This window comes from Cyrtonyx montezumae, unplaced genomic scaffold (assembly GCF_038088225.1).
Source record: "Cyrtonyx montezumae isolate F1298 unplaced genomic scaffold, pur_monq_1.0 scaffold_1, whole genome shotgun sequence".
Lineage (NCBI taxonomy): Eukaryota > Metazoa > Chordata > Aves > Galliformes > Odontophoridae > Cyrtonyx > Cyrtonyx montezumae.
The window spans coordinates 24,808,728-24,824,558 of NW_027071825.1; the positions used below are offsets into that span (position 1 = coordinate 24,808,728).

The 15,831-nt window shown below is 48.8% G+C and overlaps 1 protein-coding gene across 4 annotated transcripts in view; it reads right to left on the bottom strand.

Annotated features, from left to right (window-relative positions):
- Positions 1 to 12,338, bottom strand: part of RASAL2 (RAS protein activator like 2) — a 140,947-nt gene extending 128,609 nt beyond the window's left edge. For 2 of the 4 annotated variants that reach the window (XM_065744817.1, XM_065744803.1), the window contains exon 1: positions 12,123 to 12,338. In XM_065744817.1, the coding sequence (XP_065600889.1) occupies positions 12,123 to 12,282 (160 nt within the window). In that variant the 5' untranslated portion in view covers positions 12,283 to 12,338. The remainder of the gene's footprint in view (positions 1 to 12,122) is intronic. The other 2 variants (XM_065744825.1, XM_065744810.1) reach the window with 1 other exon arrangement.
- Between the last annotated feature and the right edge of the window lie 3,493 nt (positions 12,339 to 15,831).

Genomic DNA, 15,831 nt, shown 5'->3' on the forward strand with positions numbered 1-15,831 from the left:
AAGCAAGCTCCATTTTAAAATAAAGACACATGTAAATTAATCTGCACTTAATTCCAAAGATAAGCTGTCACTGCTGAAAGAGAACCCAGAGGAGAATTGCTCCAAGTTTTGGGGAAGCCAAAAAACTTTTTCCCCCTGCAAGTACTGGGATTCCTTAAGAAAAGTTCCTCGCTTGTTAAGTAACTCTCCCTGCCATGAATAAGTTATGTATCAGCACGAGAGACAATTGTGAACAGAAGTGGAAAAAACTTCAATTTTCCATGTCACTTCTAATTCAGGATGCATTTGTACTATCAAGGGGGAGGGAAATAAAGAGGAATCGCATCATCCGCTCTTCTCCTCTGTTGTGAAAAGAAAAATGAGCAAAGCACAGAGCCAGCCAGCATCTCTTTCAATCCTAGAAACCAACCACATTCAGATCAGAACATGGGTTTGAAGAAGACAAAGGGGGAAAAATGCAGAGAAATAATACCAGCGATGGCTCAGAATATTAAGGTGATGCCAGATTGTCACAGCTCTGGAACCGGGTGCTGATAATTCATTACAGCTCCTGCTCAGCTTCCAAGCAACAAAATGTGTCTGCATGCATTGGGAGAACACATTTGCATTTGTTGGTTTCTATTCTCTGATGAAGTGTAGCAATAAATACATGAAAGGATAGAAATTAATAGCTTTCCCTCCTGGGTTTCACCTGCCTTACTGGATATTTCAAGCAGAGAAAAGGAATACCCTAAAATTAATCTGCAAACCACTGAAAGCTTTCACATGCCGTGCCTCAGCACAAGCACACCTCCAACACAAACAGCCCCTCCTTCAGCCCAGACCCTGCTGGCAAGAAATGTGCAGAAAGCTGCTCCATCCAGCAGCCTACCGGGGAGCACAGCGTGACGCCATGCTGCAGCTGGCATCCACTTCTTGTGCTGAATTCTTCATTTCCTGCCCAATCACATCCAGTTCATTTAACCTCGAAGTCTTGGTGAGGCTCAGCCCGATGCCCTGCGCTCGGCTTTTGAAGGAACAAACTCCAAAGCAGTGACTTTGGGTCACATTTTTGGTTCCTGAACTCTCCCAGCACTCTGTGTACAAGCACATGCGTACTTCACCTTGATACCATGGCATCACTTGTAACTAAAAGTGATACAAAGCAACCAGAGTGGGAGTGAGGGATACTACTGATAACACTGGGCTGCTACTTGTACCTCTGGAAAACAGCTCTGGTTACTTTCAGTTCTTCATTCACCCTCTGCTAAAGGTTTTTCCAATACAGCGCAGCACTGCATGCACAGCACCAATGGAGCAAAAAACAAGCTCACCCTCAAGTTACAACAAAACCTGAACATCACCTCTTCTGATATCCCTCTACCACTGACACACACAACTATTTTCCTTGTGGCTTTGCAGTTACAATCAATAGAACAAACAAACACCAGATTGAGCTGCTCTTTGGATCCAAAGCCACTTAAAAAAAAGCCATTAAGATTCCAGGGGAAGGGCTGGTGTGGGCTTTTTTCTTTGAGGTTAACCTGTGTTTACATCAACATGGCACCTAAGAGAAGTGTCAGGAGGAAAAAAAAGCCTCAGGTCTTAGAAGATGGTGATTACAAACACTAAGCTACGTCCACTTTGTGGAATTACAGAAGCGAATTATTCTTTTCCAGTGATATGTAATACTGAGGTATTAATTCCTTCATAAGACTTAGCTAAATGCTATGCAGCTGCTGAAAGCTGCACATCTGCATCACATTAACTGGTTTTTAAGTGCCCCCACGAATAAGCAAGCACATACCTCAAGCCCCAGATAAAAAGCAAAAGCACCACTAATTGAAGAGAGAGATACAGCTAAGCCTTGAGCTGAATCACCACTGGTGGAAATTACAGGAAGAAACCACAGGGAGGAATGCAAAAGAAGAATATCCAAGAATGAGTAAAAGGAGTAAGAACTGGGACGTTCCTTCCCCAAGCTGTGCAAGTAATAAGCACATGACACATCGCTGCCCCCCCCGAAAGGACAAGGGGCAAATGCAACGTCCTCACAGTCACACTTCACAGCAGTGAGTAACAGCTCCAAGGAAATACAGACACTTCCCTTCCCCAGTTCTCCAAACACCCACCCCCAGGATCTCAGAACTGATCTCAGGAAGGAAAGCCCCTAAGAGTCACATCGTTGGCCCAGGTGTGGCTGGAGGACGCCCATTCAGTTGGGTCCACGTTTGCATCTACCAGCACGAAACACGGGTGAGCAAACTTCAGATGTCTCTCATGGGAGGCACTTGCAAAAGGAAGAGAATGAAGAAAAAAAAGCAACCTTAAAGTGGTAAAGGCAAAGTAGGTCACAAAGAAGCCACATCAATGAAGTCTGGAAACAAAACAGGGAGGGATACCATGTCAGCTATGGGATTGAGGGGTTGTTATAAATGGACATCAAAAGTACAGCTAAATCACTTCAAGTAGCGAGCTGTTTCATGGACATAACACAAGCACACAGCACCGAATGCACTACAGCTTCTCCTTTATGTCTCTTGCAAAGCTACTGTAGCTTTGTACATAACCCCAGGGGGTTCTGACTGAAACAATAACCCTCCTAAACTCAACCAGCAATAGTAGCAATGTTGACACTGACCATTTATTTTATTGGATCTCAATACCCCCCCCCCAATACACACTGCTACCCACTCTGTCATCCTGAGCATGCAGAACACTGGGTGCTGTCTGTCATCCCTTCACTAACAACTGAGAGAAAAGTGAACGTCTACATCAGTGTGACCCACAACCATAATAAGCAGTTTCTCAGCAAAGAAGAAGTAGGTCAGTTTAATTCTTGGCACTTGCTTATAGGATCACCTACCTACTCATACAGGAAACTGTTTTACCTCTCATCAGAGAGGCCTCTATGCATGGAGCTGATCTTGTTTCAAAACCATCCTGAGAACAGGTAACTGCAAGGAAAACACATCTCTTGATAGTAACAGCTGCTGCACTTCAGGTTCTTCACAAAGAAAGGGCTTAAAACATATAATAAAGTCAGAATATATGACTGAGGAGATGAGGATAATTCACAGCTCCTTAAAGGCTCACACATCTAGGAGCTGCGTAAGCCTGGCTCCTTCCAAGCACCAGGGACAACCACAAAGCCCAAACCATCAGATCATCCAATGTCACATCCCATGGAGGTGGCATCCAGAGAACTTCAAGACACGTGGCTTCAGCTAATGGTGCTCTTACACTACTCACAGGCTTGGTGTTGGTGGCCGTGCTGTGTTTGCAGAGAGCTTTCTATTTTCATCCTATTCTGTTGTGTTGTTTGTTCAGTTGGTTGGCTTTAAACACAGAATAAGCAATGTATTGAGAGGATTTCTTCCTTGGTTTGATTTAATGGTTACACAAGTGAGAAATGAGTAACCACTGGAGCTCAAACCTGGGTGGCTGTTTCAGATGGCTGTGGCTCACACTGCTCAATGGGAACAGCTGCCTTTGCAATGCTGCTCCCAGCACAGGAGTCCTCAGCTGAAAGCACATGAAAAACAACTAACATAAATGTTTACAACAAGACCATAAAAACCTTTGCTACCTTCCTATATGAGATATAAAACTCATTCCCTCCACAGAGTTCAGGCTGTTGGACAAGCTCAGCAGGCAAGGCCCCAGCTAACAGAGGAACCCCACGAAATTCATTCAGTGAGGCAATTGCTCATGCCATACCTCACCAGCATCCCACACAAGCACTGTCAGAGAGCAGGGGAGAAGAGATCCCATGGGCATATGCTATCTCAAAGATAAATTTCCTCAAAGCAGGAGGAGAACAGTGAATTTTTACACCCTATCCTTTCGCCTCTTCTGCTTTGGTGACAGCACTCCATTTCCCCTGGTTTCCTCTTCATCAACTACTCAGCATCGTGAGCAAAAAGATGGAAAACAAGTCTGGAGAAGTACTACAAAGCAGCAACTGCTCAGCACTATTTGATGAGGAAGTCTAATGTTTTCCTAGCACTGTGCTTGGGTTGCAGCAGGCAGGCTGCACAGTCTGAGGTACAACCTGCAGCATAAATAAAACATCGTTCTCGGGAAGCTTTTTGTCTTCTCCTCTTGCATAGCACCTGGGCCGCACGTTGAGATGAAATACCAAACTAACATGGAAAGCTAATCCGCATCACTCAGCTCTCCTCACAAAGCCAACGAAACAAAGATGTTTTACTCAGTGGCACAGGATTTCAAATGCCACGGAAAGTATGGTGGAGCTTCAGGTGGCATAATCTTCCCTCTGCCGTTTCCCAGTCTCCATCTGTGATGCATTTTCCTCTACAATGAAGAGTTATCTTCTCGGAAATAACCATTTAGGCATACACCTGGCCCTGTCCACAGATGGAGAGGAGTTCATCAGTGCTGGCTGTCCAATGTGCCAGCAGCCCAGCCTGCTATCGCTGGAACGAGATGAGTTTATTACATTTTGAAGGTCGACAAAACTTCACCTCTGTCGTTGCCAAAAAAGGGAGTGGGCAGAGAGAGCCACCCAAATGGATGCTTCCCTGGGGAGCACCTTGCCCTGCTGACCTGCAGATCTGACAGCTAATGCAGTATTTGAGAGGACTATTAATAGCCACAGGAGGATCCAAGCAAAGTAGCAGGCTTAAAGGTATCCCAAAGGCAAGGCACTGCAAGTCCAACTATGCAAGCAAAGCACTGCAGCGGTCTCAGGAGATCTGACTTCTGATGCATGTCCTTAGGCAAGTTATCTGACCTACTTGTGCCCTGTTTCCTCACCTTCCTACATCTCAGCAGCTCTCGCCAATAAAACTGCTGATGCTTCAGATGTGCTTCCATAGCAGGGCAATGAACGGCCTAAGTAAGTGTAACTGATTTAATTTTATTTAAACCCAACAGACGTGGGGATCGCTCATAAAGCTGTCACCATTTGCCATGACAAAACGGTGCACAAAACTGAAGAAATCAGGGTCATTTTACTCCTCTCATTTTGTTTCATTCCCTTCAGCCTCCCCAGCCATTGTCCTACGATGGGAAACCCCTGTTCCTACGCGTTGCACTGACAAGTGCAGCATCTGCACCCAAGCTCGTTGAGACGGCATTTGTGCTCTAAGAGTCAACTTAATTAAGGTGTGAATTACCTCTGCTTATCACAAGCCAATCCACTGACTCCAGCAATAAGAAACTGAAGGAAGCAAGTCATCTTTCAGCTCTCTGCCACACAGCTACCACTGAAAGAAACGAGCACTTCAGAAGCATTGGCTCCAACCGCATTTTCTCCAAACCTTTGGTGACAAAGGGGGCTGGACAGGCCACATTTCTTTGTAGGAAAAATACTGAGGCACTGTTATGTAGTCACTGAGTACCTCCCAGCAAGCAAGGTCAGGCAATTGCATGTAATGTAGGGTGAATCACCCAAAAGAATAGTATTCACAGAAAATAATGAAGTGGATGGTATATTTTGCTTGGCTTATCCAGGTGGTAAACAGACAACCAGAAAATAAAGAGAGGCTCACCTTTTGCAGATGGTCGAGGCTCACCCAGGACTCCACAGGGGAGGGATCTCCAACAAGAGACCCTTCCCCAGTGGTGGTCAGCCCTTAAATGGGGTCTGGGAGAGGTGGAGCCAGACTCCACCCCTTCTGCTCACACAGTGCATCGCCTTCACCTGTGCTCCTGCAGCTGACTCAGTGCTCACCTCAGGTGATCCATCAGTGGTTCAGGCCGTGATTCAACAGCTCCCATACAACATAGGCAATGCCAACTTAATGCTTCCTCCAATGCATGCCAGTCCCAAAGTGCTCCACTGGCAACTGGACTGCCATCACAGCACCAGCAGCAGAAGAGACAAGGCAGTGCCCTTCCGGAGCCTCATTCCTCCAGCATTAAGCTTCCTCTTGAATGCTGCTCTGTTGTCTTTTGTTCCTTCATGCCAAAAAAACCCTACAAGCAACCCTGACACAAAGCCTCTTCTCCCAGAGCCTGGATCCTAGCGGTGGGCATCCAGCATTTGATGTGGAAGCCCATGCAAAACACGGCTTCCTAATTCGTTTCTCCTCGTCAGAAACTTCACACCACAATCTGAGTTGTCACCTTCTTTTCCAGGCCCCAGTCTCCCAGCTCCATGCTCCAACTGCTACCCAGAGTACAGCAAGCTTCCAGAACGGATGCCACAGTATCACTTTCTATGCTTATTTTCATGCCAACCACATTGGGAAAAGGAACAGGCTGAAGAGAAATCCTTTGGACTGTGAAAAGAAAGAAGTCTGACCGATGGGGGATCACTTTTAGTCTCTAAATACTTCTCATCCCCCAGCAGTACTGGCTCCCAGTTCTGAATTTCCTCACAAGCACATCTCCAGGCACACAGCCTCCTCTCAGGACACTCCACCGTGTCATTCTCCATCTCCTTCCAAACTCATTTGCTACCTTCACTATTTCCTTTCTTCTCCATTCCAGACTACAGTGTCCAAAGGCAGTCTGGAAAACACCACGTGTGCATCTACTGTACAGCACTGTGTGAATACAATCAACAACCTCAACAAAGAAGAAAACAGGGCATTTTCAATTAAACTGCTGATGTCCAAGAATGCAGACATGGCACTACAGGAAAGGAAAAGGTGCCTGCAAGTTTTAATCAAGGCAGAATCGAACAGAGAAGCATATGCATTCTCATGCAAATCCGCAGCAGACGCACTGCACATCTGCTGAAATGGGAGTCGTTTTCCCACAGTTTGCAGAATTAATGTGTTGAACTGAGTGCCTGCCAGTGCTCGCAGTGTAAGAGCTAATTTTCAATGGGGCATTCCCAGCTGTAGGAAAAAAAAAGAAAAAAAAAATCCTTTAGATAATAAGGAATCTAAATCCAGGACGTGGTTTTACATTTACTTAAGTGCAGAGACCTCCCTCTGCCTCCAAGAGCTCATTACTTGCACTACTCCAACCTGCTTTATAATTAAAAATAATCCAGATTCTTGGAGAAGAGCCTTTCTACAGTTTTGTGACCTTTGGAAATCCCATTAAAGAGAATTAACAAACGTTATTCTCTCTTGATCATTTCTGTAATGGCTTTCTGAGATGAAGGGGGGGGGGTCAAAACACACAAAGGACTGTTAGAAATTTACTAACCAAAATGCAGGAATTCTTCCCTTCCCTTGGTTATTTTCCTTGCAGACACAAATCTTACGTCCATGATTACTACAAGTCTTTGCAGAGGACTTTGAAAGAATTCAGATGAGAGCATGACTCGGTGACCTTGGGGCTACGAAAGCATACATGCCAGAAATCGCTGACATCTCAGCTTTTTTTCCTTTTTAAATCTATAAATATCAGTTGAAAGGAACCCATGATCTCACAATAAGCCAATGGGTCACAGTTATGCTCCCGTTATCTTCCCCTTTTTTTTCCTATTGTTTAAAAATAGGAAACAGCACCACATTAAAATGTTCAGCCAGAGATAAATCGTGTGGCCGAAATACAGGAGAGTCAGGAAGCCGGTGTTTTAAAATAATGTCATCCTCATTTTCCCCAGCACACACACCAGTATTGTTGATACTTCCAAATACTTAAGTGACTTTTAATAAATGAGTAACCTAGGCAACATTTGGCACAACACAGGCAGCTGAAAGGACCCAGCTAAAAAACTCCTACCAAACAGAAGAGTGAAAAAATGACACCGAACCATTTATGCACAACTTAATGTCACTCCTTAAAAAAGACAACAGGCATCCAGTTTGAACATCCAAGGGCTAACACTGCAGCAAAGGTGGGAGTAAAGCAAGGGAGAAAGCAGGCTACAGGCAGCCCCCAGCTGCCCTCCACGTCCCAGCCCAAATGCATAAGACATTACAAAGGAGGTAGCGGAGGAGCTGTCACGTGGCAGGTATGAAGAGAACATCCACACGAGTGCTTCAGCCACAAACTAGGACATCCCCATTTCTAGGGCCGTGGTTAGTGGGTATGGTGGTGATAGCTGGATGCTTGGATATGAGGATCTTCGAGGTTTTGTCAAACCTTAATGATTCTGTGATGCTGGTCAGCAAGGGCAGGCAGTGCTTCTGCCCAAAGCATGCTGCAGCAAACACTTACCAAAACCCTTGCTTTTTTAGTCCATTCTGTCTTTCAGAGCAGACAACCGACTGGAAGTGACTGTCATTTACTGCCTTAACAAGATGTAACAAAGCTTCAATGCCTCTGTTATTTGATGTCTGTAAGCAACACACCGCAGGGGGACATTTAGGCCACCGTAAGCTCAGATACCACGACAGGCCAAATGGACAGGAAACAGCACTCCCATCCCAACAAGGCTTACCTTCCCACTTCTGCACAACTTGCTAGGTGAGTTAAAAATAAGCCTATTGATGAGATGGAAAAGCAGCACTCACAGGCACCCACCTCCTCCACTTCCCAACAAGGCTGCCTACGCAGACGCTCCGTAAGCTATAAGCTCACTCACAGCTTTCCTTGGCAGCAGCTTCTCATTCACACCTTCAGCTTATCCCACTTAAGACGTCCTCTGTAACGGCCAAGATCCTCCTGCAGCTGATCACACACACAGCGTTATGCAGAACGCAGCCCAGCTACGCCCCCTGAGCTCACCTCCAGGAGAGCCAAGCAGGGTTTAACAGCCGCCCCTCAACCATCAGATGGCCTCACCCCTCCAACGCATCACCAGCTTCTGTATGGCTGCTCCCATCAAACACATTCTCCCTACACCTCCTCCTCGTTAGGCAGCCTTCAGGTCGTCCATCCTCAGTGCACTTCGAGCAGCCTAGGGCATCCTCAGCAGCTCCGGCATCACCGTTGAGAAAATGCCGCCACCTGGTGGGGTCTGCTCGGGTCGTGGGACAGGGTGCTGGGTTTGGGGAGGACGTAGCCCCGAGGAGGCTTGCCTCAACAGCTCAGGAGAAGCTCACACAGCACGAGCAGGGCTCACCCAAAGAGGAATGCTTGGGAAAGAAACGACCTCTGCATTTTTAAGTACCACTGTAAGCGGTAGAAATTATATCCATCAAGCTACCGACAAAGACACGGTGAGGCGGGCTGTAAAGAAACAGAAAACTCTTGAGAACTGAGTCAGAGACATTTCCAAAATGAAGCAAGGTAGATGATGGATTGCTGGAACAGGTAACTTGTGGAAATGGGGTTTCTGGACTGAATTTCATGCAATTAGAGATGCTTCTGCTCACTGCTCAAGCCTCAGCTGTTTTTTAATCTCCACATGATATTATGTGGATTACTGGAGCTTCAGCCCTGAGCACAAGCCTACTATTTTCCAAGGACCAATGCTTAAAAGCTTCGAACTCGAGTTTCAGGCAGCTGAGAGACATTTCTGTCTGGTTATACCAGGTCTGGATCTTTCATTTGGACTTAAGCTCTGCCTGGAGGTCAATATCCAGCCTTTGAGCACCGGTGTGAAGAGCAGGCTCCTGCTGCTAGGAGTGGGGGGAGGTAAGCAGAGCTGCTGCAGCAGCAAGGCACGTCCCCAGCTGCTGGCAGCACTAGAGGACAAGGTGATGAAAACACCCATGTCTGATCCGCGCTGCGCTCTGTACAGCCTCTATCATCTTTTAGCACCAGCGCTAAAAGGGAAAGACATTTCCTAGTCCAGATAAGACCACAGAGCAGTGCTGCCCACCCCCAGGGTGAACACAAGAAGGAACGCTCTCTAGGACGTGCTGTTTTCTATTTATTTCGGCAACCCCCATTTCAAAACCAATCACTTTGGAGCACGAGTGCTCGCAGAGAGCTTAGAGCCAGAAGCAGATCTGACAGCCACTGTTGGAGAAGTTTACAACCTGTTTAGACGCAGACTGTAAGTTTGACAAAATCTGATTCTGCCCCCATCGCATGCAACATTTAACACCAATGCTGCAACGCTAGCTTTATAATTCATTGTTACAAAATCCATGGGTGCTCACTCAGCCATACCAAGCAATATAATTGGTCTGTTTTCACAGTTAGCACTGAGAAAGCTGTAAATCACTCGTTCCCTTGTCCCCCCCTCAAAACCAGTTCCAAAGAACAGAGAAAAAGACGTTCAGACTTCGACTTAAAACACGGGTGGAGACTTTCAAAAGTCACTCTTCTCTTTTCACAGAGGAAAAAAAACAACAGTATTCATCCAGGCAAGACAATCTCTTCCCTCTCACCCACTCTGCATGTTCCATCAGTCTGAAGGAAGCCGACATCAGAACACACTGATGCGTATTTTAGAGAAGCATTCACCGTGTGTCAAAACGAGTTCTTGGAAGTGTCACCCAGTGACATTCACATGATTTGTGCTTCACGAGCAACTAAACCTCTCACCGTGACAGGCAAATGTGCTGTTCCCAGTCACTGTTCAAACACTGGGCTAGAGGAAACTGCTTGTGTTACAAGCTCTGTCCGTCAGGAGGGACACCGTGCACTTGCGGTTTGATCACGTTCCTGCTAATTCACCCAACCAGAAGGTGCAGGGCCTCCAGAAAACAGAATGGGAAAGATACACTTCAACTACAGCAGCAGGAAATGCAAAAATAGCCGGGCTGTGATTTAGATCTCACAGTGAGGTCAGGCGAGAGACCTCAGTGTGGCTCTGAAATCACATCCCAGACATGGCGAAGTCCTGCTGTACTCACATCACAGTCATGCTGCTGGTGAGCCACAGAGGCGGGTAACAATGGCACTTTACTACTCAAAGCTTTTCTCTCTGCTTACAGATGAAGTTTTACAGGCTCTGCAACAGGACCAGCTCCCCTCATGCCAGTAACTGACGCCTCGGACAGAGGCGAGTGGGTTGGCACGCCGCTGCAAAACCGGCGCACAGAAACAAGCAGTCACTCCTAGATAGACACCAAACTTCTCCCCTCTAAAACGAGCCTTTCCACAGCTTCTCAATCACCTTTCACGTGGAACAACTCCACAGCACAGCCATCCACGTCTTCCGTGGAAAAGAAGAAACGCAGTGACATCAAAAGCTGCATTTCTTGCTATGCCGGAAAATGGTTCTCATCTTTTCATGTCGGATATTCCTTCTCTCCTCCAGCCATCCATGGTGAAATAATTAGTGTTAGCGTTCTCATTGTTTATCAGACAATGCAGACAATGTGGCTGAGCTTTCTGCCCCTGTTTTCTTTAGCTGTGCTGCTGTGGCTCCTCCAACAACCGTGTGGGGCTTTACTTTTAATCCTATAAATAACACTTGTCGCTCACAGGTTTGTAACCCACATTTAGTTGTGCACAAACACGACACAATTTCAGTTCGATTCACTGTCTGCAAACTTATCCCGGGGTGGGAGGAGGGGGAACAACAGGCGAGGAAAGAGGAAACGCACACATCCTAGATAACCTGACCGTAGCTTCAAAAGGGAGGGGTGACAACACCACATCAGATTCTTCATGAGGGAAGGAGATAATGAGTTGTTTTTAAGTGCAGACAGAGAATAAGTAGCTACAGTCCTTGGGCTACGCGACGTACTGTACGTGCTTGAAGTCTGCCCCGATTCTTACAAGCTTTGAGTTGGCTGCTCCGTGGCACGGCTGCTGTTCTGTTCCTCTGCACAGCGGTGTCAGCCTACAAACCTGTCACAGTGTGTGACATGCCCTCGCCAACAGCGGTGCTCCTCTGCACGGCTCATTCTGAGCACACTCGTGCTTCAGCCGCCCAGACAGGATGCAGGGCAGCGGGCAGATAGGCCGGAGCCAGACATGCCCTGATAGGAGAAAGCGCGTTCTCATCGCACCTTAAGGTGAGCAAACAACCTCAGGAGCTCGCGCTCTCCTGAGCCTTCCGACGGCAGCAGAGGTGGTATTTTATTGTTTTGGTTTGGTTTTCTTTTTTCAAAACAAAAGCAAACGAACCAAAGAAAAAGAAAAGGGTTAACGTTTTAGACAGGTCAGCATCCTGAACATCGCACCCGAAAGCCCAAGAAGCAGCCACAAGTCAGACGCTGCTATAAAAGCCCCAAGGTTTCATACGCTGAGCACAAGTCCGGCACCGAACCGCTCGGGGGGGAGGCGGGCAGGGCTGCGGGAGGAGGGGGAAGGGGAGACGGACCCAGAGAGGCCGAGGGGCGCCGAAACCGCGAGGGAGGATCGCCTCGCGTTCAAATAAGCGGAAGGAAAAGTTGGAGCCGCCGAGCAGCCCCCGCGCCGCCCCTTACCGTAGACGCGGACCCAGCCCTGCTGCTGGCACACCGAGTCCAGCAGGACGCGGTCCAGCGCTCCGCCCGCCGCTTCCAGCTCGTCCGAACCCAGCTCCGGATCCGCCAACGCCTCGGCCGCCCAGGCCGCCGCCAACGCCGGCTCGCCCGCCGCCTCCATGGCGAGCAGCGGGGGGGGACGACCACCGCCGCCGTCGCTCCCCGGCCGCGCCTCGTTTCAGCGCGGCTCCATCCCGCCCCTCGGCCGCCGCCGCCCGCCCCCTGCGTCAGCGCGGCGGGAGGAGCCGGCCCCGCTCCAGCGCCGGGCGGACGGGTCCCCGCGCCTCGGGCCTAGGGCGGGATGCGTGCGGAGCGCGGGGAGGCGCTGCCACGGGCTGCTCACAGAGGTGGTGGGGTCTCCTTTTTTGTGGAGACGTTCCGGACCCGCCTGGGTGCCTGCCTGTGCAACCTGGGCTGGGGAGCTGCTGTGGCAGAGGGGTTGGACTCGATGATCTCTGGAGGTCCCTTCCAAGCCCTTGAATTCTGCGATTCTGTGGGTTCAGCTTGCGCTGGTCTCCCTCCCCTGCCCTGTGCCCAGCACTGATCGATACAAACCAGGCGAGTTCATCCAAGCGCACAGGTGCTGTGATTATGAATGTGTGCAAGGACTTCTTTACGGTGAGGGTGACGGAGCACTGGCACAGGCTGCACAGAGAGGTTGTGGGGTCTCCTGCTCTGGAGATATTCAAGACCCACCTGGATGCCTACCTGTGCGACCTGGTGTAGGGAACTGCTTTGGCAGGGGGGTTGGACTCGATGATCTCTGGAGGCCCCTTCCAACCCCGATGATTCTGTGATTCTGTGGTATTTTTTCTTTATTCTGACAGTTAAACAACACTGTCCTTGGCACAGTCATTACCCAGCCATAAAGCTGTTCTGAGCCAGACCCAGCTCACCCACTTCCAACCACTCCGCTTGCTGTCCTGTTTCATTTTGAGATACAGTAAGTAAGAGCATCCATGGGGTGAGTTACTGTGCCTCGGCCGAGAGCCATAACTTCCCTCTGACGGAGCCATAACTCAGCTCTGGCAGGATCACCCTCTCAAACCCAAAAGTATCCCTTCTGAGCTGAGTGTCATGGCTGCAGGACTCAAGGCAGTGGCAGCGAGCCAACTGGATCAGTGCACCTCCTAGTGCTGTAGTGGTGTGCACAATGGATGACATATAAACTGTTTCAATAGAGAAGATGTCCTGCCGGCCCTATAATTAATTGATGAAACCTCATTTCCTGGGGGTTTCTGTCGCATGCTTGACTGAGAGCTTGGCCTGAATCTTGCCCTACAACTAGGTCATTCTCTATCCATTCGGGAGCTCTGTTTTCTGGACCAGGATGTGTTGCAGGTTTTCCACTGTAGGGTGGGAAGATGCACCTTGCTGCCATTTCTAAGCCAGTTTTGACAACTAAGAAATGTTCTTCCTGTAGGAGGTGAGACACAGGATAATGGAAGAAGGGACGTCCTGTGAGTTTGGTAGTGTCAGCCTCAAGTTTCTGGGAAATAAGGTTTAAAACCTTACCCTGCTATCCAAGAAGAGTTAAACTTGGTAGAAGCCTGGTGAGGATTCATCCTTATCTCCTGGTGATGGGCACAGGGTAATTCTTCCACGTGTCTTGCAGCACCTGCGGAGAGCCAGGGCACCCAATAACACTTCCTGGCTGCTTCCTACCCCACAGCATTCCCCATGTCATGCTTCCTAAAAACCTGGGAGGTGAAGGCATGCAGGGCTGTTCCTTCTGCCGTAATGACACCACAAAGCAATAGGGCAGCCAGTTTATCTCTCCTATATTCTCTCTCCCACTGCTGCTGGTAATAAATTCTCCAAGCTTATCATTTAGTGGCCATAATCCGATCAACTTGTTGAGGTTTTCCCTCCACCACCCTCTGAAGCCCCCTTGTCTCCTTCAGCCTGCCCTGATCCTGCATGGGCAGCTGCAGGGAAGTGGGGATGGAGCTGCTTGTTGTGTTGCGAGGGAAGGATGTGGCTGCTGAGCTTCTGCCAAGAGAAGGACTGCAGAGTTTTTACAAGTTGCCACTCGGATCTGGGACGGCAATTACACAGGACAACTGCAACTGGTTCTCATCGAGTAGGATCTGCCCACTCCCAGTGCCACCCAAAAATGGACTCTGAAACGGGAAACAAAATCCGTTCTTCTGCCTTCATTTGTGAGTTTGAGGCACTAATATAAGGAATAATAAATACCAGAGGTGACTAAAATAGGAAGGGTGATATATTTTGTAAATAAAGATGTCCTGGAAACACTCCTGGTGATGGAGTTTCATGTGCAGCTGTTCCAGCTTGAAGTCCTCTCAGCCAGAGAGGCAGTTGTGGAGGGAGCATGACAGAAACCCAAGAACATGTATAGGATTCCCTCTGCGAGAAGCAGAGCCGCAAGCTGCTCATGGCCCTCACATTAACACACAGACCCTGGCTAAACTGGGGCTGGAGCTTTGCTCCGCAGGCCAAGGAGACCAAAGAGGACAGAAGGAAGCGCTTTCTCACGCAGCACATAATTATGTTCTGTAACTTATTGCCGCAGGATGTCACGGAGGCCAAAAGCATAAATGAATTCAAAACAAAACAAAAGGAAAAAAAAAAAAAGGATTAGATGGATCCGTGCAGCTTCTGGCTCAGGAAGTCCCTCAACTGCCGAGTGCCGGAAGCTGGGAGGAAGGCTCCCTTTCCGAAATCCTTAAGCATCTGCAGCTGGAGCAGCCAGGATTGCTGCCTGCATCCCACTGGACATTCCCTATGGATGTCATCTCAACCCTGTTGGGTTCCCTCAGACCTGCTGTACCAACCCGTGCCGGGGCTGAGCGCCCAAATCTCTGCAGCAAAGCCCATTTGGATGGGGATGGTGCATGCTGATTGAAAAAGAGGAAGAACAGCACGGGGGAAAGTTAAATATTAAAGAACATCCCTCCTTCATCTTGTGCCAGCTGCCCCCAGGGGTACGTGTGTGGATGCTGGGTTCCTACCTCACTTTGAGCTGTTTCAGCAAAATTCTCCTTTTTCTCTAATGGAGGAGGGGAATATCTGGTCCCGCTGCCGTGGGACATTGTCCCCTGAAACACCAAGTGGCCCCAGAAATATCCTTTTGAGTGCCTGTCCTGCCAACAGCTGTACACTGGAGGGAAAATGGGTCTGGAAAACCACGCTTCAGCCACTTGGGCATTGTCCCTTTGATTTTGGATTTGATTTTTGTGCCATTGGGTGGATGCTCTGAAGCAGATCCGAGAAACTCCGCGGCTGGCGTGAAAAGACACGGAGCTGGCACTGAGCACTACTGGCTTTTAAGTGGACTTTTTGGAGCTGTCCCCATATTATCACTGGGATCTGATGTCAGTGCATGCTGTGACGGCAGCTATACGTGTGTCAGGGGTTCGTCTCGGGGCTGCGAGGAACGAAGGATGAATGTGTCCCTATTTTCCTCATTGGATGACTACGAGAAGCGAATAACCCCTGGATTTGCTTCCACCTGTAGCAGCACGGGCTTCTCCCTCTGGGCATCTATCCTACCGCTTCATCCACGCCTGTGCGCTGCGCTTTCGCTCCTCTTTGCCTAGCAGGGGGTAGCATTGCCTCCCGATGGTCGGTACCAATCGCTGCCCAGCACGGCTCTGCCCCGCCCCGGCCGGGCGGTGCGCGGGGTCCGGAAGGCTGCGGGAGCGGC